Genomic DNA, 26,386 nt, shown 5'->3' on the forward strand with positions numbered 1-26,386 from the left:
ACTGAAAATGTTTCCAAATTTATCTCATGCAAAGCTGAAGGAAGGAATTTTCATAGGTCCCCAATTAAGAAAACTCTTAAAAGATGAAGAATTTCAAAGAAACCTGAATGATGAACTGGCTGCATGGAGATCCTTCAAGGCTGTAGTACGTGGAATCCTCGGAAAGAGAAAAGAAGAGAACTGTGAGCAACTGGTGACAAACTTGCTGAAATGTTACAAGAACATGGGGTGCTGACTGTCACTGAAAATGCATTTCCTTCATTCCCTAAAGTTTTCCTTCCTGAAAACTTAGCACATGTCAGTGATGAACAAGGAGAGTGCTTCCATCAGGGGTGCCTCCGTAGCCAGGTGGGAAGGAGCAGCAGTGCGTAGCACATACTTCTTGATTAGACCGGGGTTCGAGCCTGTCACCACCAAATACGGAGGATGCGGAAAGGTCAGGGAATGACCACCGCATATCCTGGAGCAATATGACCTTAGTTGCTAATGCTCCTAAAAAAAAACCAAATAACAACAACAGCTTCCATCAGGACATATCTGCAATGGAAAAACAATACCAAGATTGCTGGGACTTTGCCATGATGGGAGATTACTGTTAATTCCTTAAACGGAAAAGCAATCTGTAGTATAAAAGGAAATCATTGAGTGGGAAACATGTAACATATATTGTGCGTAATAATTACAACCATGTATGCTGATATTGTATAAAACAAGGAATTGAAAAAATGTGTATGTCTTTTGATGTAGATGTGGCAGAAGTAAAAGATTAATATTTTCATAATCAGGACTTGAATTTTGTTCAGAATAACCAACTTTTGTTCCAGAGGTATGACAAAAAAAAAAAATTTGTTAGGTAGTGTAATCCTAGGGAGGATTTTTTTAAAATGAGAAATATATCAGAATGCTTTTGCAAATTTTCCGTATCATAATTTCCCCCTTTCTATGCCCCCCCCCCATATTTGAATGTAAGCTATAAATCTAGGTGCAAAAAAATTTAAGGTACAGCTTTTCGCTAGTTTAATGTAAGATAGTTAATGCAATTAATTTATCCATGTTAGTGTATATTATTTTCTGATTTATAAATGTGCATGTATAATACAGAAATCTGTCACTTTGGTGGTTGTGGATGTTTATGTTTCATTAATGAGTTTTGCAGCTAAAATATGAATTAGTAATAATTCTTAACTAACAGAAAGTTAGAACAGGGAGCATGAAATGCAAAGGTTATTCAGTAAGTGGAGAAAGTATTTATTCAGTTTACCCTTTATCTGATTTTAGTCATCCTTTAGCGCCACTCTTGAAATTGCTGCAGCTTGTTTGTTTTGCCATTTTCAAAAGTATGCTGGGAAGTCACTCTTTGGTATTATTTCTCATTGAATGACCTCTTTCATTCTTTTAGATGTAGGATGAGAAAGAAATCTTATGTAGACAGATCAGGACACAATAATAAATGTGAAATAGTTTTATAGTACATGCTAGGAATGCCATATGCAAATAGTAATATGGAAGCATATATTAATATAATAATGCGATTCTAGTTTTTCTGCACTTGTTGTCTAACAACTGAAAATAGCTGGTAGCTTTTCCTTACCTTTTTTTTACTTTAAAGTGAAAGTGCCTTTCATGTGGTTGGCTGCTGTTTTTTCTAGTGGTTGTGTGTGATAAAGCCATTGCCTATGCATTGATACCATTCTTCAGAACAACTTATTTGCATCATATGTTTTTCAGTTATCGATGCCCACTGTTGTGACACACAGACATGGTAGAAGAAAGGTTTTAGATGTGTAGAATACATTCCAACATGTGGTGTCAGTATATATGATAGAGCTCCAAACAGTTCATTGTAATCATATTAAGTAACATACAGTTTTGTTTTCTTGCTGCTTATTGAACAGTTTTTATACATTTATATAACATTCATGCACAAATATTTGAATGAAAAAAAAAAATAAATTGATAATTTGAACTTGTGTACATTATTTTAGGATGCCACAATAGAGAATGGATATGATTTAGCTACAGCATGGATGGAACAAGATATGGAACCTGAAGTCATATGCAAGTGAGTATTTTATTAAATTTTCAATGTTTAATAATAAAACTGTATTAGTAGAGTACTGTTATTAAATCATAAACCTCAATAAAATTTGGTAAAGGAAAGAATTTTAAGATGTTCTTTTTATGCTTAGACTATTTTAATTTTCTACTTAGAGGCATTGAGAAACATCACATGTTAAAATTGGTTAATGTTGACTGTTGTTATACTGCAAGAGAAAATCATAGATCTCACGTGAGAATGAATTACATACTAGCAATTGAACTTAATTATCTGCTCCAGTAGTGTAACAGCCAGCCTTTAATGCTCAATTTGCTGTTATAAGATATATGTAACTTGTGTCTCCTAAAAATCTTACTCTAATAATATGAACCAGTGTATGTAAATTAAAAGGAAAAGGTGTGTTTCAGTTGATTATGATTTTCTTAGCTACATACAAAAGCTACCATTTGTATTAATAATTTTTAAAAATTAAATTATATAGATATTAGTATACATTTAAGCAGGTAAGTCTTTCTTCTCTTTCATTTTTAGTGACTCACTAATTTAATATCAAGGATTCCATTCCCAATGTTATATTGAACTTAATTTTATCTTTAGGAGTCTTTTGGAAGTTGTAGATGAAGAACTCCTGCAAAGGTATGATGTGTTTTCCCCCTTCTCTCTCTCTCTCTCTCTCTCTCTCTCTCTCTCTCTCTCTCTCTCATGTGTGGAAAGCTTTGGGCTTACTGCTTTTTTTTTTTTTTTTTTTTTATAATCATTTTGTGGGGAGCTAGTATTGCAAATTCCAATTCGGTAGCCATTAGCAGTTTTTTTTTTTCCTATTAAAGTAGTTATGCAGTATGATAAAATATTATAGTAATTTATATTTTTATTAGAATATGAACATAATGCCTGTCTGTTACATTATTCTGCACTTTTGCAGCTTGGTGGCATTTGGAATGAATAAATTATTTATATATTGGCTGATGTTTTTATTTTATATATCATATTTATTTTAATTATCAGATATATATATATAAATAAATTTGCAGAATCCAGAATTTGCATCATATCTATTTGCTTGCTTGCTTATTTATTTATGGCACATTTCAAAAACCAACATTTATTTTAAGTGAGAAAGTGAAAATCAGCATAATTTTTCTAAGTGATTATAATTCCATTTTTATCTTTGATATTTCAGTTGAATTCTAAATCTGAATTTTGATTTCACCCTCTGGATTAGTCAGTCTTCAAGTTTTTCCTTTTAATTGGCATTAAAACCTGAATATTCTCTTGTTAAAGTTTCCTCCTCTACTCAGTATCTACTTTTTAACTGAAAATTGCAACGTACAAAATTTGATATAAATTCTTTAGCTGGAAATTAATGATTGAGAGATGAATCTTAATCGGGAATTAATATTTCTGTTCAGTTTAAAGTGGCTTTATCCCCATGCTCAAAAGGAAACGTTCAAGAGAGGCTTATAATTAAATATAAAAGTCTAGTATGTTTCTGAATAACTGAATGTTATGAGTTAGTATTAGTATAGCTATATAGTCCAAGGAAGCCACAAGCTTTTGCTGCATTGGAAAAAATAAAATAAAAAGTATATAAGAAAATACAAATTATGCACGTCTCTCTGTAAGTAACTATCCAGTTGAGCTTTGAACTTCTTCAAACTGTCAGCCTCAACTACCAGTTGAAGCTGACAGTAGTTGCCAACTTGTTTCAGTAGTACAAATCTAAAAGAAAACTTCCTACAGTCTATTCTAAACATTTTCCTTTGTGATTTGAATTTATGACCCACTCATTCTGGAATTCTTTATAACAGCAAAATTTTTGCCTTCGTTCATTTTACTAATCCCCTCTCAGAGCCTTATAAACCTCAATCAGATCCTCCCTGGGTTACCCGGTTCCCAAGCTTGTAGCTAGCCCACATAATTGAAGTCTTTCCTTGAATGGTTGCCCATTTGCCCATCTCACCATGCAAGTTGCCCATCTTTGGATCCTTTCAAGAAGAGCTTATGTCTTTTTTTAGGTCTTCATACCCGAATACAGTATTCCACATATAGTCTTACAATTGCCTTATGCAGTGGGATTATGACCTCCCTATCTTTGCAAGATAATGTTCTATAGGACACCATGGGTTTTCCTGGCCACATTTATATACTATTCATAAAACTTCATTCTACTTGTATCCTAACTCCCAGATCCCTCTCTTCCTCTACAATTTTTATATTAACCCCACCAAGAATATAATATATTTTGGGGGTTGCTATTTCCCAAGTGTAAGACCATGCATTTTGCTGCATTAAATCATAGCTGCCATTTTCCGACCATTCCCGAAGCCTTTTCAAGTCATCCTGAAGAAACACTGCTTGGAACTCATCATTAATGACTTTCCCAATCTTTATGTTTGCTGCAAATTTTGACATCACACCCTTTATCCCTTCAGCAATGTTTGTGAAAATCAGAAACAACAGTGGCCCAAGAACCAAGTCCCCAATCCTTGGGGCTCTACTTCTAAAGTTACACCAATCTGAAGAATATCCATTGATCACAATCCTCTGCCTTTTGCACTGCAGTCTATCTTGAATCTTTCCAGTAATTCCAACATGTTACAGCTTATGCAGTAACCTCTCATGAGGGACTAAGTCAAATGCTTTGCTAAAATCCAAATAAACTATGTCAAAATAGCTTACTAGGTTGGTTAAACATGTTTTTCCCTTAACAAAAGCATGTTGTGTAAGATTGCCATTTCTTTCTAAATGTCCCCTGATTGCACTCTTAATCATAGCTTCTAAGACTCCCTACCACTGAAGTAAGACTAACTGGACTATAGTTACTGACTTCATTGTTAGAACCACCTTGGTGTAACTTTGTGTACATAGTGTTAAGGGAAAGGCACCTCCGGTGGTTTCCCACATCTGCGCCATATAAACTCTGTGGAAAGAAACAGCATCACTGTGAAAGCCAGAAAGTGTTACGTGTTGTAAATGAAGCATTGTGTTGGGTTCTGTTGGATGTCCTGGCTTTATGCTGCAGGGGTCCTGGAGCGACCCCACGTTGCCCCCCCCCCCCACACACACACGAGTTAGCCAGGCTGCCCATAATTATTTGGCAAGTCTCCTTGGTCTCTTTCCAGGTTGCCTGAGCTTCCTGGAAAGAGACCAAGTAAAAAAAAAAAAAAAGAAAAATAAGAGTACAGGATGTACCGAAGAGAATAAAGGAAAGGACGTATCGATGGAGGATGTAAGGGAAGGCATCCTCCACAGGTTGGTTGGGATTTCTCCCACCTAAGTTGAAAGTGGAGGAATGGGCCCTTGCGTGGGTGGAAAAGACATTCACATATCATGAGAGAGACAGGAGAAACAATTCAAACGACCTGAGTATCAAGTCGAGTAGGTGGAAGTGGTCACAATCTAGGTGAAGATGTTCACAGTTGGGTTAAAACAGTCGAATCTGGAGGAATCTGAGGTGGAGAAGTTCAATATCTGAGAAAATGGTGTTGATCAGTGTGCATTGGTTCCAGGTTGCTGTACCAGTGATCTTCTGGTGAACAGATAATGGGCGAAGGCAGAGAAAGGGTGGTACTGGTCTTCCTCATTGATCAGAAGATGTTCATTTCCTCGAGGCAAGGCATGTCTTTTTTGTTATGAGAATGTTCACAGGTCCTCATAGAGCGGGCAAACAGAATTGGTGATCCCAGTCTTCATTTACACCACAAAGACAGCGAGGGTCATCTACGATGTTCATAGAAGCACGTTTGTGATTTATGGAACCATGGCCTGTAATCACGAAAGTGATATATAAACCTGGGTTGTACCATTCTGGAGCTTTAGGGTGAATCTGAGCTATTTTGAAGTAAGAATTTTTTAAGTGGTGGAGCCTTTTGGGGGGGGTGGTATTCCATCTGTTTTGCTAGGCATTAAGAAGGTGGACTAAAAAGTTTTTCCTTTTTTTCTTCTTTGATGGTGTTTGCTGGGTTATTAGTGAAATCCAGGATGGTGATAGGGAGCCCCTTTGCGAGCTGGTAGTGCATGCCTTTGCGAATTACCTGCAGGTCCAGAGGGAGACCTCCCGCCAGGACTTGGAGTGCTGGGTTGCTTACTGTGCAGCAGGCACGGGTGATAGTGATATATTACTCTGAATGGAGGTGAACTTCCTTTGATTAAGAACAGTGAGTGCAGAACGATACCAGACGCCTGCACAGTTGGTTATAGTTGGAATAAATACAGCTTTGTATAGTATTTGCAGTGAGCGGCAATTGAGGCTTCACTCAGACTTGCTGATCCTCACTACTATTGTAGTGTAGTTCCTGGCTTTGCGATGGAGGTGGTCTAGATGCGGGTAAAATGTGAGCTTGGGGTCAAGAAATACCCCTTCATCTCAGTTGCCAGTTTGATGGTTCTACCAGCAATTTTAATTTCTGGCAGCCTGCTTATTTGAAGGGTTCCTCAGAGTAGAATTGAAGTGGTTTTCTCAGGGGATATATGGAGTTTATGGAGGATGGCCCATTCTTGTAGCTTTGTTAGTGCTTAGTTGGCTGTTGTTTCCAGGGAAGCTCTAGAGTTTCTGGTGACTGTCAGAATCAGGTCATCTGTGAAGGCTTGGGTGGAAACATGGCCCAGGTCTCGGTTCAGGAACTCATCCATGACCACATTCCATAGGAATGGGCCAAGGACAGAGCCCTGGGGGCAGCCTCTGTAGACATTTCTGGAGACTTGTCGGTATGCATTTCTGACTGTAACACTCCTGTTGTGCAAATAGTCCTGTATATAGCTGTAAAGATTTGTTGGAATGCTAGCTTCTCTGAGTCTTCCTAGTATACTTTGCCACCAGAGCAAGTCAAAGGCCCCAGCAAAATCCACTAATATTACTAAGAAATATTTGACAGTTTGAATTTTTGACGTTCATGAACTGTCGAAGGGTATCTTCTGCTGAAAGGCCTGCCCGAAACCAAACTGGTTTGGGGACTGGGGATTTGCACTGTCGTAGTGTTTTTCTAATCTGGATAGGAGAAGACGTTTCAAATATTTTACTTAAAATGGGAAAGAGTGCTATGGGACTATGACCTTGGCTGCTCTGGTGGCTTACTCGGGTTCTTCAAAATGAGAGGTAGATTGGCTTCTTTCCAGTCATCTGGGAAAAGTCCAACTTCCAGGCAATGGTTATACAGGCTGAGGAGGAGATTTGATTGCGTTTCTGTGAACTTCTTAATTACTTCTGCTTTGATGAAGTTTAACCCTGGGCTGTTTTTTGTTTTGCCAATCGCTTAATTCATCTAAGTTGAAAGGCTCTTCTATAGAAGTGGTGTTGTAGGATGCATTTTCAGCACAGATTTCTTGTTGCTGGCTAGATTGAGGATCTGCGTTTAGTGGGAACAGGGTGTCCAAGATGTTTACTGACTTTTCCCATGTGAGAGCTGCGTGGTGAGTGTAGAGGAGATGACCACCTCTGGGGAGCTTGTTCGCAACAATGTGATACACAACTCCGGGGGGGGGCTGTTTCCAGTTGTGGAGACCAGGTGCTCCCACGACTGTTTCTTCTTGGCTCTAATTAAGCTAGTGTAGTCATTTCTTAGCGTATGGTAGTTATTGCGCAGGGCATCAACTTAATCGTGGGGCCAGATGGGGCGAGCATGTTGGAATGCTTTCCGTGCTGCATGAACTTGATGGTAGAGACATTCCAGTTGGTTGCACCACCGTGGGACAGCACTTGGGAAAGGGTGTTTCTTCTTGATTGTTTAGTCACAGACATTGGTTATGATTGGTTATTTTCCTCTGATGCTGAAGTTGGTGAGATTGGTGTTTCCAGGAATTTTAAGGGAAGCTTTGAACCATTGAATTAAAGTTCCGGTCTGCTTTGTTAATTGCATAATGGATTATATTGTTTCTAGGTGGAGGTGCTCATTCTATTGAGCATCGAAGGTTAAAAGTAATCACCCTGTGGTCTGAAGATGTCCATACTTTGTGGACTTGTAAGTCGGAGATCATAATGGCAATGGATCTTGTGGCTGCTGAGATGTCTATTGTGGACTCCCATGGAGCATTACTGAAAGTGGGCAGGTTGTTGGGCTTGTTAAGGATTACAAGAGGGATGTAGCAAGGAAGTCCTCGAGTTGACGACTGTTATGGTTGCCCGGGTGGTCTTCTGAGTTGCTGCGCCACATTGCAGAACAACAGCTGATGGCATAGAGAATAATCTTCCCATTTGGGAGGAGAGCTTGGACTCCATGCAGATATCTGATGGCAGGGGCTATGTCCTCGCCTGGGCAACAGTACAATGAGACGATACCTATAAACTGGACACACACACCACCTGTGGGATACAGAGGGTGTGGATTTTGGTGGCAGTTATGTGTGGGTTCCTAACAAGGATAGCCACCCGGGGGGGGGGGGGGGGGGTGTACTCTTCTGACTATAATTTTGTATATATTCCCTGACTTTTCTTGCATTTATATAGGGCTCTTGGATGAACAGGATGCCTGTATTGTCTTCGTCAGCCTTTATTCTTATTTGGTTCACGGCAGCACGGCTCACTGAGTGTTTAGCTGCATAAATTTACGTGTCTTACGTGGGGCCATAGTCGATTCTTTGTTGTGTGCTTCTTGCTTTCAGATAAACAGGGCACTTGTTATCCTTTATTGAATCCTTGTAATCTATTTTTGCTAGTTCACAGTTGGCACAAACTGTAATGCCAACTGTGATGTGAGGAAAGGGATGAATCAGATTGGTCCACTGGATATTGATGGTTCAACAGTTGAGGATCCTGCTCAGGTGGCTAACAATCCAAACGAGTATTTTGCATCTACATTCACGCATGAGGAGTTATTCAGGAAGGAGAATGACGTAGGTAAAGTAGACATTGGCAGTGAGCTAGATGATTTTGTAATAACTGAGAGGAAAGTGGAGGAGAGATTGTTGAGGATAAACATAAAAAAGGCACCTGGGGTGGATGGGATCTATCCAGTTATATTAAAGGAGGCAGCAAAGGAAGTAAGCAAACCCCTAGCCATAATTATGAGAGCTTCTTTGGACTCAGGGAAGGTACCCATAGACTGGAGATGTGCAAATGTAACCCCAATTCACAAAGGAGGATCAAAGGCTGACACAAGTAATTATAGACCTGTTAGTTTAACTTCTGTTCCAGGAAAATTAATGGAGGCACTGTTTAAAGAAGCACTGCAGGATCATCTAGACAAGAATTCAGTTATAGCTCAGACGCAGCATGGTTTTGTTAAGGGCACGTCTTGCCTGACCAATTTGTTTGGATACTATGATGTAGTCACAAAAGAACAGGATGCAGGGAATAACTTTGATATTATATATTTGGATCTTAGAAAGGCTTTTGATACTGTTGCACATGGAAGACTGCTGCACAAATTGGAGCAGTGTGGCATTGGAGGCAAATTGCTGCTATGGATAAGGGGACGGTTGAGTGGCAGAAGACAGAGAGTGGTAATCAATGGACACTGCTCAACGTGGACTAATGTTATTAGTGGAGTTCCTCAGGGTTCAGTGTTGGGTCTGTTGTTTTCGGTGTTTATGAATGATATTGATGATGGTATATCAGGTTTAATGTCCAAGTTTGCAGATGATACAAAGGTTGGCAGGGTTGTTAAGGACACTACTGACGCTATGCTGCTGCAACAGGATCTAGAAAGGTTGAACAGATGGGCTGAGAGGTGGAAAATGAAGTTTAACATTGACAAATGTAAAGTACTACATATGGGAAACAGTAACCCCAGAGCAACATATCAACTCTGCGGTACTACACTGACAGTGGTGGAGAATGAAAAGGACCTGGGGGTAATTGTGCAGGCAGATATGAAGTTCTCTGAGCAGTGCAGACGAGCTGCAAGAGTAGCTCATGGTGTCCTGTCAATGATATACAGGAATTTTTCTAGCAGGGATAAGGAGGTGATTATTCCCTTGTATAAGGCAATGGTTAGGCCACATCTTGAGTACTGTGTACAGGTCTGGAAGCCTCATTTCAAGAAGGATGTAGAGCTGCTGGAACGGGTACAGAGAAGGGCAACAAGATTAGTGAATGGAACAAAGGGTTGCTCTTACGAAGAAAGGCTTAAGTTTTGCAAATTACAGAGTCTGGAGACTAGGCACCGGCGAGGTGATCTGATAGAGGTGTATAAGGCTTTGAATGGTTTGAGCATGCTCAATGCCAATGGGATTCTTCCTCTTGCTCAGAATAATCACCTCAGAGGGCATAAATTCAAATTGAGGAAGGACGGATGTCGGATAGATGTGCGGAAATTTGCCTTTGGCCAGCGGGTGGTTGGTTGGTGGAACCAACTTCCATCATTTGTTGTTAAAGTTGATAGGCTAAACAAATTTAAGGCTCAACTGGACAGGTATTTCGAACGAACGGAGGGGTGAAATGGAAGTGGTGTGTTTTTTTTTTTTTTTTTTGGCTGATGCTGAATAAGCTTGCTTTCTTGCATCATATGCCTCTGCTAATGCTAATGCTAACTGGTTTCTCAGCTGTGTTGGGACAGAAGTTAAAGCTATACTCTGGGCACAGTGCCTGCACGTGGAATCGACCTGTGTACATGTGTGTGTAGTATGGCCGAACCTGAAATAACAAAAGCACTTTGGGACAGCTTTGTGTTCTTTGAACCTATGACCACCAAATAATGAGGATGCGGAAAGGTCAGGGAATGACCACCGCATATCCCGGAACAATATGGCCTTAGTTGCTAATGCTCCTAAAAACCAAATAACAAACAATAACAAACAATTTGATGGACAGGGGTCCACTCAAGGTGCACCCTGTCCTGCTGCTTAATTACTTTCCAAGCTTGTGCCGAGAGGTCAATGACCCAGTTTATGACGTTCATCAACCAGTGAAATACCACCACTTTGCTTATTGGAGGCTTGAAGTGGTGAAACCCATGTTTAGTCTCTAGAGCAAAGTTTCCGGCTCCCCCCCCCCCCATACTTCTCCTTCAACCCATGCATGGTACTAAGTACTATAGGTTTTGATACCTTTCATGTTTGGGGGTTTCATAAAAAAAAAAAAAAAAAAAAAACACGTTCTGGGAAGAATTTCCTTTGGTCTAGTACTTTAGTCGTACCGTATCTTCAATGCTGGTAAATTCACTTTCACCGTGGAGGTTTCTACAATAGATTTCTTCAGCCACTTGTTCCGGTGTGAGGTTTTTATTGATGTTGAAGACAAGAATTGCTAGACCTTTCTTTTTGGGGCTCTCAGCTGTGAGTCCCATGGTGGAAATTTTTGGGTTGTCCGGTATTGTCTGGGCTTCATGTCGCATTGCAGTCTCAATTGTTACTCCTATATTCCCGGTTTTTCTTATTGATTTCATACAGGTGTTCTTTAAGTCGCTTACTAGTTTTTTTGTACAACAGCTGTTTTGACGGCTTCACTCGATTCTATGGGGGATGTCTTCTGTTGGTTTTAATAAAACCAGATGTTGCTCCTTTAGTAGCATTTTCTTTATCTGGGTGGGTTTGTGTGCTTCAGTATTCTTTTTTGAAGGAGTCTTCAACTCGTCTGCATAAGAGTGGGTGCTGTGTAGCATTTCATTCCCCCACTCTCCCTGATAGGTTTCCACTTTGGCTTTGAGCCGCTTGTTGGTGACGTGAAGGTGAAGAAGGATACGTTCCATCCGGCTCCATATCTTTATTACATCTCTGCGAGTTGCAGGTGTAATCTGGTTTGTCAGCTTGGCCATGAGAGCTTCCAAGCCAGATCTAAGGGAAAAGACTTCGTCAGTTACTCTTCCTGCATGCAGGTGTTCAGAGTCATTGTATTGGTAAGCTTGGTTGGTATTTGATATGGTTGTCTTATCTGTGGAATTGCTATTCTCTAATGGCATCATGGGATCTCTGTCCGCTTTGGCAGCGGTTTCCCTATTGCATTTCTTGCAGACAAGATCAGACCTAGTTTCTTCTTGATCTTCCACAGATTCATTTTGTGCAAAGTCACCCTGAGATCTTGTTAGGGGGCAGTCAATGTTCCTTCCTCATTTTCCGGCTCGCTGTTCGACATGGTGGAGGTTGTCAGATTTGATAGATTGGACAAGTACGGATTTCGAAGGAATATCTCCTGAGTCCAGTGATGCCTTCATAAATTGACCTCACTGGTTCATTACACTCTCTGGCCTTCTACCACAAAATTACTGGGTACGTGCTGTCAACTCTGGGTGCTTTGCTGCTTTCCTTTGTACTTGAAAGTTTTTCTAATTAACAGTCATCAGTAATTTTGAAATCACTAATTTCATATGGTTCAAACTCACTTGCACAGCCTCTCTTCAGCATGAAGGGTCTTTCTTCAGTAAAGACCAATTCAAAGTACCTATTCATTTCATTGGTTGGATTATCTAAGACTTTCTCATAGCCAGTACACAAGGCCCCTATATAATCTGTTATCCCCCCCTCTTCTTATTCACATACATCAAAAATAACTTATCCCCATTTTTCTGCTCTTGTAGCCATTGCTTTCTCATACTCAGCCTTTCCCTCCCTAACCTTATTTGTGGTACTGTTACAGATCAACTTGTAACTCTTGTAGGCTTCAGTACTTTCCATCACTCTGTAACTTTATCTTTCTACCTTTTTCTGCTCTATTAGACCAGCCAGCTCCATATTCATTTTGGCATCATCCTTGTGCAGTATTTTCTTAGTGATGTATGTGTATTCGTGGCTTCTGGAATTTTTGCTTTAAAGGTATTCCATAATTCAAATGTATTTGCCCTTCCTCTGAAATCAATTAATAGATGCCATATAGTGCCTTAAACTGTCATAGGTCCCACTTCTGAAATTAAAACCCATGCCTTTACCTTTAATGTTGTGGTACTGTTACAGGTGTTGTGTGATGTTAATGTTTTCTTTAAAACATTGGTACAAATAATAATCATCTGATTTATTTAAAAATTTTGTTCCCCATGTTGAGTTTCCCTCTTACTTATTCCAATCATTTTGAAGCAGATTGAAGTCACCTATAATAAGACATTCACGCTTGCTTGCCCATTCCATCTGCACATAGAGACTCTTCATATTATTCACAATCTTCCTGTCTGTAGATTACTCCCACTTTCATTATACTTTTGCTTCCAACTAACTCAAAACATACAGTAACTAACTCATAACATGCAGTTATGAGTTGGAAGCAAAGTTATGAAGTTAGTTGGTTGAAAGAAAATCCCAATAGACTGGATTATTGGGGTTTTCTTTCTTTTAGTCATTGAGTTAGTAATTAAAAGCCTTTACACCATATGACTAACACTAAAATAAAGTAAAGAGTTTTCCTGTACATTTGAATCTGAAAGTGCTACATATAATCTCCAAAAAAAAGTATACTAAAAACTGTTATCCAGCTTACTTTTACTACAATTAATTTCTTATTTGGCAGTCTGCTTTTGACTTTGGGGAATGGATTTCTTTAATCCTTTTGCATAATATAGCTGGCAGAGCATCATGACAACCTCACAACGGGCCAAGAGACTCTTCCTGTGGGGATAGTAGGCTTTCATTGATAAGTTAATTCAGGCGCTTTGTTAATTAGTTTTTATGATAACAGCAATAGTTACCTAAACATGTAATGTGCTATAATTTCATCATTACCAATTTTACATGGTTTAAGAGTGATAAATTCAACTAAACTATTTGATTATTGGTCAAATATACCATGTAGGTTTCGCTTTTCTTTTTCCTATTTGAAGGAATAAAATTTTAAATATTAGGTTGCAAAAGCCAAGACTATTTTAAAACCTAAAGGGATAAATTTAGAAGCTACTGAGGAGACTAGTTATAAATCTGAGACACACACACACACCCACCCACCCACCCCTACCTGTTGTAAGACTTCCAAATTTTTATTTCTTAATGATGATTCATGTATTTAAATTAAAAAAAATTTTATTCACCAGACCACACTTTATAATACAAATACTGAGAAGGCTGCAGAGAATGAACTGGCAGATTCCAGGCTCCACAAAACCCCCTCTCTTGAGCCTGTTCATACCAAACTTTATGTACACTTATGTTGCTGGCTTCTTTGCACTTTCATCAGTGAACTGTTGAGGTGGCTCGCAACTATCAGAATAAATAACTTTCACAACTAGCACATATAGGCACAGAAAAATTCTCATTTTGTTTATCATTCACATTCCATCATTGTTCAGGATTACGATCTGTACTGTTTGGGAGGGCACTAATCTTTTATCCCCAGTTGTTGATGGGTTAAGTAACTCTATAGCCCTTGTGTCGTTAAGCCAAATAACAACAAGTAACTCTATAGTGTATAGTATTTTGAGTATGTTGATAATGTAGAGTAGTATTTTGCATCTACATCCACACATGAGGAGTTATTCAGAAGGGGAAAGCCAGAAGTTAAAAGAGCAAAGTGGAGGAAAAATTGTTGAAGTTAAACATAAGAAAAGCACCTGGGATGGATGGGATCTATCCAGTTATATTAAAGGAAGCAGCAAAGAAAGTAAGCTAACTCTTAGCCATAATTACGAAAGCTTCCTTGGCCTCTGGGGAGGTCCCCATGGACTGGAGATATGCAATTGTGTCCCCAATTCACAAAGGCAGATCAAAGAGTGATACGAGGAATTATAGACCTCTTAGCTTAACTTGTATTAGGGGGAAAATAATGGGGTCACTTGGTAAAGAAGCAATGCAGGTTCATCTAGACAAGACTGCAGTAATAATTCAGACAGCATGGGTTTTGTTAGGGGAAAGTGTATTGTCTGACCAATTTGATTGGAAACTATGACGTGGTCACAAAGGAACTAGATTGAAAAAATAATTTTGATATCATATACTTGGATTTCAGGAAAGCTTTTGATACTGTTGCACATGGAAGACTACTATACAAATTGAAGCAGTATGGCATTAAGGGTAAGTTGCTACAATGGATAAAAGGATGATTGAGTGGGAGAAGACAGAGGGTGGTAATCAATGGGTGCTGCTCTTCGTGGACTAATGTTATTAGTGGTGTTCCCCAGGGTTCTGTGTTGGGCACATTGTTGTTTTGTATATTTATCAATGATATTGATGAAGGTATATTAGGCTTAATGTCCAAGTTTGCAGATGATACAAAGGTTGGCATGGTTATTAATGACAGTATGCTATTGCAACAGGAACCAATAAAAGTTGGGCAGATGGGCTGAGAAGTGGCAACTGAAGTTTAACATAGACAAACCCAAAGTACTGCATATCGGTAGAGTAACCTCATTCTCCACTACCCTATTACACTCAGGGTAGTGGAGAATGAGAGACCTGTGGGTAATTGTGCAGTCAGATAAGAAGTTTTCTGAGCAGTGCAGACAGGCTGCCAGAGAAAGTCATGGGGTCTTGTCAATGATATACAGGAATTTTTCTAGCAGTTATAAGGAGGTGATTATCTCTTGTATAAAGCAATGGTCAGGCCACACCTTGAGTACTGGTCCTTAATGTATATCATCATTCTTCTCTTTCTATTTTTTTTTTGTCTGGTGCAGCAATAGCCTCATGCTTCCTTGCACCATATGGCTAATAATAATAAAGTATTGCATACAGGTCTGGAAACCTCGTTTTAGGAAGGATATAGAGTTTCTAGAACAATTTCAGAGAAGGGCAACAAGACTGGTGAGAAACAAAGGGGATGCTCTTACAAAGAAAGGCTCAAGTTCTGCAAATTGCAGTATCCGGAGACTAGGCACCTGCAAGGTGATGGGATTTGTATAAGGCCTTGAATGATTGAGCAGGCTCAGTGCTGATGGGATTCTTCCTCTTGCTCAGATTACAAACCTGAGGAGGCATAATCTGAAATTGAGGAAAGATGATTGTCAAATAGATGCGCGAAAATTTGCCTTTAGCCAGCGGGTAGTTGATTGCGGGAACAAACTTTCATCTGTCATTGTGGAAGCTGATAGCTTAAATAAATTCAAGGTAGAAGTGGACAAACTCTTGCAGTGAATGGGTGTGTGAAATGGGAAGATTTTTTTTTTTTTGGCTTATGCTGAATAAGCTTGCTTTCATGCATCACATATGCCCCTCTACGAATGCTAATGCTAATTTACATTAACTGCTGAATTCCTTGAGAACACACACTTCTGGAAGGTGTGCCACTTGTTGTGTGAATAAAAATGTAATGCTAGCCCAATTGAACACTACCATTACAAAAAAAAAAAACAAAGCCATAATTTTCAGTTATGAAAGTTTTTCTCTATGGTTGATTGGATATTGGGGATGAGGGAAACCTGCTATTTGGTTTTTCTGCTTTGCTGGCCTAAACCAATTAGATTTTTATTTATAGTGACACTTGAAACAACTAATATACACATTTAAGTTACTTCAGCATATTCATCATGATACTGAAGAGTATTCTGTATTGTTTGAATTGTTTGTCAAAGGAGAAGATTTGCATCTATGCTGAAAATGGATTTTGGTATCTGGTTAATTTTTTGTTTAAAAAAATTAATAAATATATGATTGTTTACACTGACAGGGAGAAAATTGAGTATACTGAGTTATGCAAAGCCATTAGAAAGAGACTCAGCGAGGACATAAGAAGATATAACACAAGAAAAGTAGAACAAGCATTAAGGGAAAACAAAGGATTTAAATCAGCAGCCATGAGCAGTAATACAGAAAGACAAATGATACTGAAACTGAAGAATAGCGATGGTGTACTTATTAACAGCAGAGAAGGCATAATTCAAATAGCAGAAGACTACTATAGAGAATTATACAAGGAGCGAGGGAATGATGCCAGCAGTGGGGAAGATGGATTGCAAAGTAGCAACACATACGACATACCTGATATTCTTCCTGATGAGGTAGAATATGCATTGAAGAAAATGAAGAATCAGAAAGCCCCGGGGGAAGATGAAGTTACTGTAGAGTTGTTAAAATTGGGAGGAAGAGACATAACACAAAAACTGACAAGGCTCTTCACAAAGTGCATTAGAAAAGGCGTTATGCCTAAGCAGTGGAATAATGCAATCATAGTTTTGCTGCATAACAAAGGAGTTAAATCAGAAATTGGAAATTATAGACCAATTAGCTTGTTATCCCACATCTACAAGTTGTTCACAAGGGTCATTACTAACAGATTAGAAAGAATACTTGATGAGAATCAACCGAAAGAGCAAGCTGGCTTTAGGACAGGATTCTCAACTACGGATCACCTTCACGTAATATCACAGCTAATGGAGAAAGCAAATGAATATAAAACACCATTATGCCTGGCATTTGTGGATTATGAAAAGGCATTTGACTCCATAGCATAAGGCAATGTTTCGGGCACTGGAAAGACAAGGCATAGATACCCCATATATTATGATTTTGAAGAATATATATGACAGTGCTACCTCCTTTATTAGACTAGACAAAGACAGTAGGAAATTTAAAATCGAGAAAGGAGTTCGACAAGGAGACACAATATCTCCGAAGCTGTTTACTGCTACCCTTGAGGAATCTTTTAGAAGATTAGACTGGTCGCAGAAAGGAGTCAATGTTAACAGAGAGGACCTAAAGCATTTACGATTTGCAGATGACATTGTGGTCATGAGCCATGATCCCAAAGAATTAGAGGAAAATCTTAATCAGTTATGCACAGTTAGTAAGGATTTTGGACTAAAGATAAATATGGCTAAAATAAAAGTAATGATGAACAAGTATGCCACAGAAAGGGAAATAATGATTGAAGGAGCAGTAATTGAAAAGGTGGAGTCATATACTTATCTGGGACAAGTTATTAGCTGTAATAATGATAAATGGCTGGAAGTCAAGAGAAGAATAAATTTCGGATGGATAGCATTCAGGAAATATAGTCATATACTGAAGAGCAATATCCCAGTTTGTCTGTAACGTAAAATAATGAACCAATGTATACTCCCCACCACGACTTATGGAAGTGAAACTTGGGCACTCACCAAAAGAATGGAAGAGAAGCTGAGAACAACACAGCGAAGAATGGAACAAATTATATTGGGAATCAGACTGTTAGATAAGAAGAGAAACACATGGATTAGGCAGCAAACTCAAGTAAGGGACATTCTTATCAAAACTAAAGAACTGAAATGGTCTTGGGCAGGACACATAGCTCGAAGACATGATGACAGATGGGACTAAGAAAATAACAGAATGGTACCCAAGAGGAGCTAGAAGAAAACCTGGAAGACAAAGGCAGAGATGGATAGATGAAATTCATGAGTTTGTGGGTGTAAATGGATGGCCAGTGCTCAAAACAGAAGGAACTGGAAAGTTGCTGGAGAGGCCTTCATCCTGCAGTGGATTGAAAATGGCTGATGATGATGATGTTTGTTTGCTTCTTATGTAGGTAGCAAAATTTCAAAAAGTATTAGAATAAGAAGGTGGTTTGTAGCTATATTTATGTGATGCTTTGCTATATAATTGATTATTGATGTGTTATCACTGCATAATAGAAAAGTTCTGAATTGCTATCTTTGTATAAACACATGCACGTGTGCACGCACACACACACACACACACTTGCAACAAAATTTTTTTTTTTGTCCATTTAGAAGGAATTTTGTGTGTCTTTGAACCAGAAATTAGTATTAGCAATGGCCACATAGTGCAAGGAAGCCTATGGCTTATGCTGCACCAGCCACAAAAAAAAAAAAAATCCAATAATAATAAAATAAAATAATAATAATAAGAAGAAAATTTTTAAAATAATCATAATTAATAAGAGAACAAGAAATGGACAACCTATGCATATCCCTCCTCCCGTAGGTAATTAGAATTATCCAGCTGACCTTTGAATTTCCCGAAACTGTCAGCGTTTACCACCCACGTAGGTAACTTATTCCAGTAATTTATAACTTGCTGGGTAAAATAAAACCCTGCAATCCAGTCTAAAAATCTTCTTCCCCCCCCCCCAACTTGAAATTATGGCCCCTAGTTCTAGAATCATTTTTAACCATTAAAATTTTATTCTTATTCATTTTACTTATGCCTCTCAGAGCCTTAAACACCTCTATAAAGTCTCCTCTAAGAGGCACCTCTATAGAGTCTCCTCTAAGGTGCCTAGTTTCGAAACTCTGCAACCCACATTTCAAAGTCTTTCCTCATACAGACGCCCTTTTGTCGATCTCACTAGGCGAGTTACCCATCTTTGGACCCTTTCAAAAAGCACAATGTCTTTCTTTAGGTGCGATCTCCATCTTAGTCCTTAGTTTAATTATCATGGTGTTCATATCCACTCCTAAAAATGATCTAGTATTTCAACTAAAAGTTTTTTATTCTTTATAATTTATTCTGCTGATATAATCTGAAAATAAATTTTAAAGAAATATTTTATAATTTTATTTATTGATTTATATTTATTTGGTTAAAAATTGTTTATAAATAAACAGTTCTTATCTGAATATTAACCAAAGTGCTAATATTCAGCAATTGGATGTTAAGGGAGCATATTTATGTCTTGTTTTTTATATCCACTTGATTCACACTTACCTGTTAGCAGAACATAAATGTTCTGATAATAGCAGATAATATTTCTTTATGAAAGTATGCTAAATTAATAAATAATTTGAAACAAAATGAAGTGTTTTGTTTACAAAAAGAAAAAATCATTTTCTGATTCCTCTATAGTAAATTTATATATGTTATAGCTAAATTTGTCTTAATTTGTTGTACTTCTTATTTTTAATGTATTGCATTATTGGTAAAAATTAGAAATTTTCTGGAATATTGTATTCTAAGCACCCTACCTAATTTTACAATTTACTTTCATATATATTTTTTCCTTGTACTTGAGAAGTATGTTGGATTAAACTTTTTTTTACTCGAGTGTGCATATATTGCATACACTTCACTGAATTATTTTCACACCCTTATCTAGCCAGTTATATTCAACAAATTTCTAACATTTATTTGTTTGAAATATGTACAATTGCTATGCATTTTCCATAATATATACATCAGATGTTGTTGCTGTAAAAAATTTATCAGGGTACTTCGTGAAGTGGTGCTTGGTTTTATCCTTAATTTATTTATTCTGTTCTTTATTCATTTTTAACTGAGAAGGGTTTCTTACTTATTTGCTCTGTAAGGTTTCTTTTAAAAAAAGCTAGAAAACATAACAGATAATCAACTTTGTATGCTACAGTTTTTCATTTAAGTTCTTTAAAATGCAAAGATTGGCTATGATAAACTCCTTAACATAAAAGTGTATTAATATGTAATATAATAAAAAATAATAATAGGTTTTGCTGCAATTGAAATAATATAGCCCTCCATCCTTTGCAACAGAAATTTTTATGTTAAACATCAATAATAATTATAATGAAGAAACATTTGGTTGCATAGTTACATAAATAGTTTTAATAAAAGTGGAAATTTTACATATAATTTAAATAAAATAAATGGAACTAAATAGATTAATTATTAAAATGTTACAAATATGCTAAAGGCATATAATGTTCATCGGTGGATATTCTTACTAACTTAATTTTAATATTAACCAGACAGAGCAGGAGGCCTCCAGATTGATGTTACAGTGTTTAGCTAGTTAATTTGTTTAGTTTAATTTATTTTAATATCAGTTATATGTAAATTTTCCAACTTTATTAAAAGCATATATGCCATCCTCCCCTTGAGCCTTGCTCTCCTTTAATCTCAGTAGCTTTTCTAACAGACTTTTCTGAGATTATTATGTCACTTATTTTACAGCAATCTAATTCCTTAACATTTCCAGAGATTTCAGCTTGCTTTTGATTGTAAATATCATTGAGAAGTATATGTTCAGTTCAGACTCTAGTTGTGCAGTCTGAATACAAAACTGTCAGTTTTTTTTTTTTTTTTTCTATCAGACATATTCTATATAATAAATTTGTTTTTTTAAAATGTTGTGTCAGTTGTTCTTTGCATAGTCCCTTGACCTGTGTAATGTTCAGGAATTACAAGGACTGTTCAATAAAAAATTATCTTAATTTTTTTTCCACAACATACCTTTATTAATCATCCATATTTTGATGGACCTTTTGAAAGTAGTCCCCATTTTTTGAAAACATGGTGAAAGCCACCATTTTTCTTGTAGCTCCTTTACTTTTGGAAATAACAATAAAAATAAAAATTTGAGGGTGCAAGGTCAGGGCTATAGGGCGAATGAAGAACACATTTGATATTAATGCTAGCTAAGTACTCAATGACAGTATGAGCAATGTGAGGTCTCTTGCATTGTCGTGATGCAATCACGCAATGCAAGAGAGACCACCCACCTGTATACAGTTGGGGTCATTTGCAATGAATGTGATCATATTATATGTGATCATAATAAATTAAACTAAAGAGAGATGACGTAGACCTCCAAACAGAGCTTTGTTGCTTACTCACTGGGTAAAAATGATGAAGGAATGTGTCTGCTGTTACGTCTCTTCCAGTTGCCATACTGTTATGTGATGATCTCTCGTGATTACAGAAGTAGTGTTTATGGTTGTTGTTGTGACAGCAGTGGTTGGAGCTACAGGACCGCTGAATTTTGTGATTGAATCATGTCCATCCATAATCATTCTAAAACACCTTTGAGCTGTGCTATATGGAAGCATAGACTTGCCATAAGCCTCTTTTAATGTTTCATATTCTTCAGCTGATGTTTTCTTGAGACAGAAACTAAATCTGAGAGCAGTATACTGTTCCTACGTCCATTGTTACATAGGCAAAACTGGATAGACATAAACTTGACTGACCCCCAAGGTGTCACACCATGCATATGAGTCAACTATGCAATTTATATGTGATGCTGTTTGGTTTGGTGTTAAATTTTGAAGCTTGCTAGGAAAAGCAAGCAGCGGTTGTTCGTGAAAATTTATGATCATTGTTTATCGAACAGCCCTCATATATTCCCCTCTATCCTTTTCTAAGCAATTTTTGTTGAAATCAAATCTTTCTTTCAGCTTTGTGTCTCCAAAACTGTTTGGAGAAATGTGTCCTTGTGGCTTTTATATATATATATATATATATATATATATATATATATATATAGAGAGAGAGAGAGAGAGAGAGAGAGAGAGAGTGAACTGAACTGAACTGAACGTGTTCAGAGAAAAATCAGCGATGTTTCCCTATAATCTAAGCTATAAAAAATATGCTCGCCCCCCTCAAAGTAATTGCATGCAAGGTATTCAGCAACAGTTGCTTGAAGTGGCATCCCTGATCTTGGATACAAAATATATAGATGCAGATTTGCAAAACTCACTATTGTCACGTGATGATATGTAGTTATAAAACTATTATGTTTTAGCCTGTGTGATAGTGTCTTCAAAGCTTGTCAAGTAAACACAGCCTGTTTTTTATGTGCTTGCTTGTTCATCATGGCTGAAAGCTATGTTGAATGTGTGGATATACAAATTATATACATCCAGGCTGCGAGCAGTGCACTTAAAGCAACTTCCCTGGCAGAAAATTACCAGAGTAGAAAACATATGAGGCTAGGTATTTGAGGAAAAGTGATCAGGTTTGCTTTGTACAGCATGATGGATGACCATCGGATTGCAATAAGGATTTGAATAGCGAACCCTTGAAAGTCTATAGGATGATCCATGAATAAGCATCCAGCATATTTGTACTACTGTTGGCATTGACCTCATTATTGCCTAGTGAATTCTTCTTCAATAATTATGCCCCATTCATTCATAAAAAAAGTACAAGCACTCAGGCCAGTAGATTGTCCCCAAAGTCACAACTCACTCTTGTGTAATTGGGCTAAGATCCCTTTTTTGCAAGTCTTCACAAATTACTGCTTTTCAGCATGCATTTTACCACGGTTGTTTCTAGATGTTTGCTTGTGACTAGAGTTTAGATATGAGTTATGCCCAGTGGAACAACTACATTTCAGCCAAACAAAAGCCTATCTTGAGTAGATAGTTTGAGGTGGCTCTGTTGCTTAGCTGCCATGGTCACTGAACATGAATTTGCTGGATTACTTTCTGTGGTGTCATTTAAAAGTTTAGTGTATGAAACCGATTTCACCAAACTCCATAAATGAGTCGAAGCTGCTTGTGAAACCATTTAGACTACTACACAATTTCTGAATGTATTCACTGATTGCTGTTGCAACTGACTGAAGCGTGCATCTGAATTCAGGGGCGGAACATTGAATATTTGTCATGAAATATCTTGTATGCTTTTAGCCAGGGGGAAAAAAAGAATTTTCTGCTATGTGTTTCTAGAACTTTTTTTTTTTTTTTTTTAATATACTTATTTATATATTTTATTTATTATTTACCCTTGAATAGATAAGAATTCTTGACACGCACTTCAGTGTACTTTGTAAAAATATATTCAGCATTATATTTTATAAAGGCAAAAATTTGGTTGCCTGAATTTATATTGGCATCAACCAATATAAAGCTAGAATAATTGTGTAATATCACTAGTTTGCTGAAGCCAGTTAATGGTGGGAATAATGTTTTTTCCTTGAGTGAGCTATTTTGATTTTTCAGCCTGCACAATATGTGAACACATACAGAATAATACACTAGAATGATATGACATAAAACCAACAAGAGGGAATAGAGAGGGAGGGGAGAAAGAGAGATTAATCAACAGTTTTATCCTACCTTTTGCTTATGTTTTGTGTAAAAGTTCTGTTCTTTTTCTGTGAGGCTCAAGATATTCTTAAACTAACTGATGTTAGTATTGCTCATAAATGGCTGTACATCTTTAATAACAGTACATCTCATTAAATGAGAAGTTCACTCCCTTTTTGTTCATAATATCATATATTGTATTCATTGGATTGGTATGTATATGTGTGCACTGCATATATACACCAAAGGAAACAAAAACTGGAACGTCATGAAAGAATGATCTGATTTTGACTAAACTTGGTCAAAATCAGAACATGATAATGTTAAGAAGGATTATATGAATAAATGATTAAATTTTCAATTGATTATAAGTTTTATTTGGGATATCAATGAAAACGTTTGCATTGTCATGACCACCATGTGCTTGAATACAGGTGCTCACTCTGACATGCATTTGGTTAAAGAGGTGTTGGATGTTATCCAGCAATTTGTCATTCCAGGCTTGTTTTGCATAAGCTTTCATTTAAGAGGGAGACTGAAAGCAATTGAATTTGAAATCAAGTACCCTCCGAGCATTTCCCAGAACTATTCAATTGGGGATAGATTTGATGATCTTGCAGGCCATGGGAGGACATCATGTCTTGAAGAGCCAATGTTAATATTGGCAGTATGTGGATGGGCATTACCCTGTTCAAATATCGCATTATCCATATTTGCTGAAATTATGACATTGTCAACGTCATAATGGAGGTTGTACTTTCCTCCACAAGTATGAGAGATGTTTCCAGTGGCCTCCCCAAACCATTAAATCAGGATGTGCCTCTTTCTTATACAATCTGCTCTTGCCTCCTTCCCCTTCCTGGATGTCTTCTGACGTTCACTCATCCATCACTCACATTGAAGCCAAAATTGCTCTCGTCACTAAATGCTACTGAATGACCGGGGTTCGAGCCCGTGACCACCAAATACGGAGGATGCTGAAAGGTCAGGAAATGACCCCCGCATATTCCCAGAGCAATATGGCCTTAGTTGCTAATGCTCCTAAAAAAAAAAAAAACTCAAAAAAATGCTACTGAATGTCCAGCCTCCACTGTACCCATGCATGGTACCACTAAAATTTTTAGCAATGACGAGTAGGAACGAGAGCAAAAAGTTCAGTGAGACTTCATATCCCCACTTCCAGCAAATAGCTGCTGCCTCTGTTGAGGAGTCATGTGGAGCAAAACAACACTTCCAATCCAGGTAGAAGTGACTGACCTTTTCATGAAAGGCATCTGTCAAATACACCAGTTATACCTTTAGTTGGTGCTTCTAGAAGCCCAGTGTTTGGTCTTTGAAAGTGTGTGCCTTCCTCTTCCCAATGTATTCAACACTGCTGGACTCTATTACGTCTCATTCAATTTGTTCAGCAATATCCTGGAATGGCATTCTGCCTTCTCGCAGGCCAACTATTCATCCTCTTTCAAATCTGTCAGTTAGACATGCAAAGCAGGTTTTTTTTTTTTTTTTTGGCATTATTTTAGGAGTGTAATAATTTTTAATCAAAACATTTGAAAAATTTATAGGTTTTTAGTTAAAAAAAATAAACAGTAATTTCAACTCTAGAATTTATTCACATATGATGTTATGGTACTTTTAGTACCGAGTCAGATTCTCTAAAATTTTAATTTCTTCCTATAATCCTTAACATCATCACAAACTTTGGTCAAGATCAATTCACTCTTTCGCGGTGTTCCAGTTTCTGTTTCCTCTAGTACGTGTACATAATATAAAATCATGTTTTTTATGTATTTTATCCATTGGTTTTATTGCTTGCATGCAAATTATGTATACATAAAGTTTTGTTACAATATGGACTTGCATTTTGTTTAAGTATGAATGTATTTTTGTGTTGATTTTCAATTCTATATTTATATGTTTATACACAGAGTGATACTTTTTCTGTATTTAAAAAAATGTTTTTTTTTTTTTTGCATGTCAAACCAACATTTTAATTTTGTATAATTTAGATTTTTACCATTTTTTTGATATTCTTGCCTACTAACCTTACTTACTTTGTTAGTCTTGTGTGCATGAATACCTTTTCTATACTATATAACATAATTTTTTATGGCACCCCTTAATCCCTCACTTCCTTGTCCTGTGTGTGCTTTCAGGGGACACACTGAGCGATTGGCAAATTTGGATGAGGATTTCAAGTACTGTCAGCAGTAAGCATATAGAATCCAATGTATTGCAAATCATTTTAGTTGGTTGTCTTGCATGTCTGATTATCCCATGACCAATTTTAAAACTTTTTTAAATGTCACTAGTACATGATGATGATATTTTCTGGATAAGAGCTTTTGTAATTGTTTTATTGCTAATTCATTTTAAAAGTTTTAAATGTTAAATTAAATTCTGAATCATTTTGTTTTGAAAAGGAATTGCATATCAATAATTATCTCTTTCATAGTATTTAAGTTAGAAAATATTTTTACTTCTAAATTAAGAATCCCATTTTGTTATAAGGCATTATCTATATTTGCCAAAATTTACAAAGCCCATAAATTTAGTAAATCCAGAGCTGCCTTCCCCTTTTATGTTTGGTGGCCAGCAGGTCGCTTTAAATAAATGCTGTGGTTTTGTGACTTCATGATAGAATCAGTGATGTGATATTATTTCTTTAAAAGTAACACTTTTTAAGGCAATTTGTCGTAAAGCTTGTAAATGAGCGTGGTATCTGTTATTATTATTTTTTTAAAATTGTTTGCCCTTGTTTATTTAAAAGCATTAGTTTTATACAAATAACACCACTGTAGGACTATTCTCTTATTTTTTA

At 37.1% G+C, this 26,386-nt stretch overlaps 1 protein-coding gene across 3 annotated transcripts in view; it reads left to right on the forward strand.

Annotated features, from left to right (window-relative positions):
* The window catches only part of hppy (MAP4K3-like protein hppy), a 394,076-nt gene that overhangs the window by 211,699 nt on the left and 155,991 nt on the right, over positions 1-26,386 (forward strand). For 2 of the 3 annotated variants that reach the window (XM_090376708.1, XM_090376710.1), the window contains exons 13-15: positions 1,986-2,062; positions 2,657-2,695; positions 25,722-25,775. In XM_090376708.1, coding sequence (XP_090232834.1) covers positions 1,986-2,062; positions 2,657-2,695; positions 25,722-25,775 — 170 coding nt within the window. The remainder of the gene's footprint in view (positions 1-1,985; positions 2,063-2,656; positions 2,696-25,721; positions 25,776-26,386) is intronic. The other variant, XM_090376709.1, reaches the window with a different exon arrangement.

The sequence above is a fragment of the Mastigoproctus giganteus genome, chromosome 6, assembly GCF_048544385.1.
Source record: "Mastigoproctus giganteus isolate SK-2022 chromosome 6, ASM4854438v1, whole genome shotgun sequence".
Lineage (NCBI taxonomy): Eukaryota > Metazoa > Arthropoda > Arachnida > Uropygi > Thelyphonidae > Mastigoproctus > Mastigoproctus giganteus.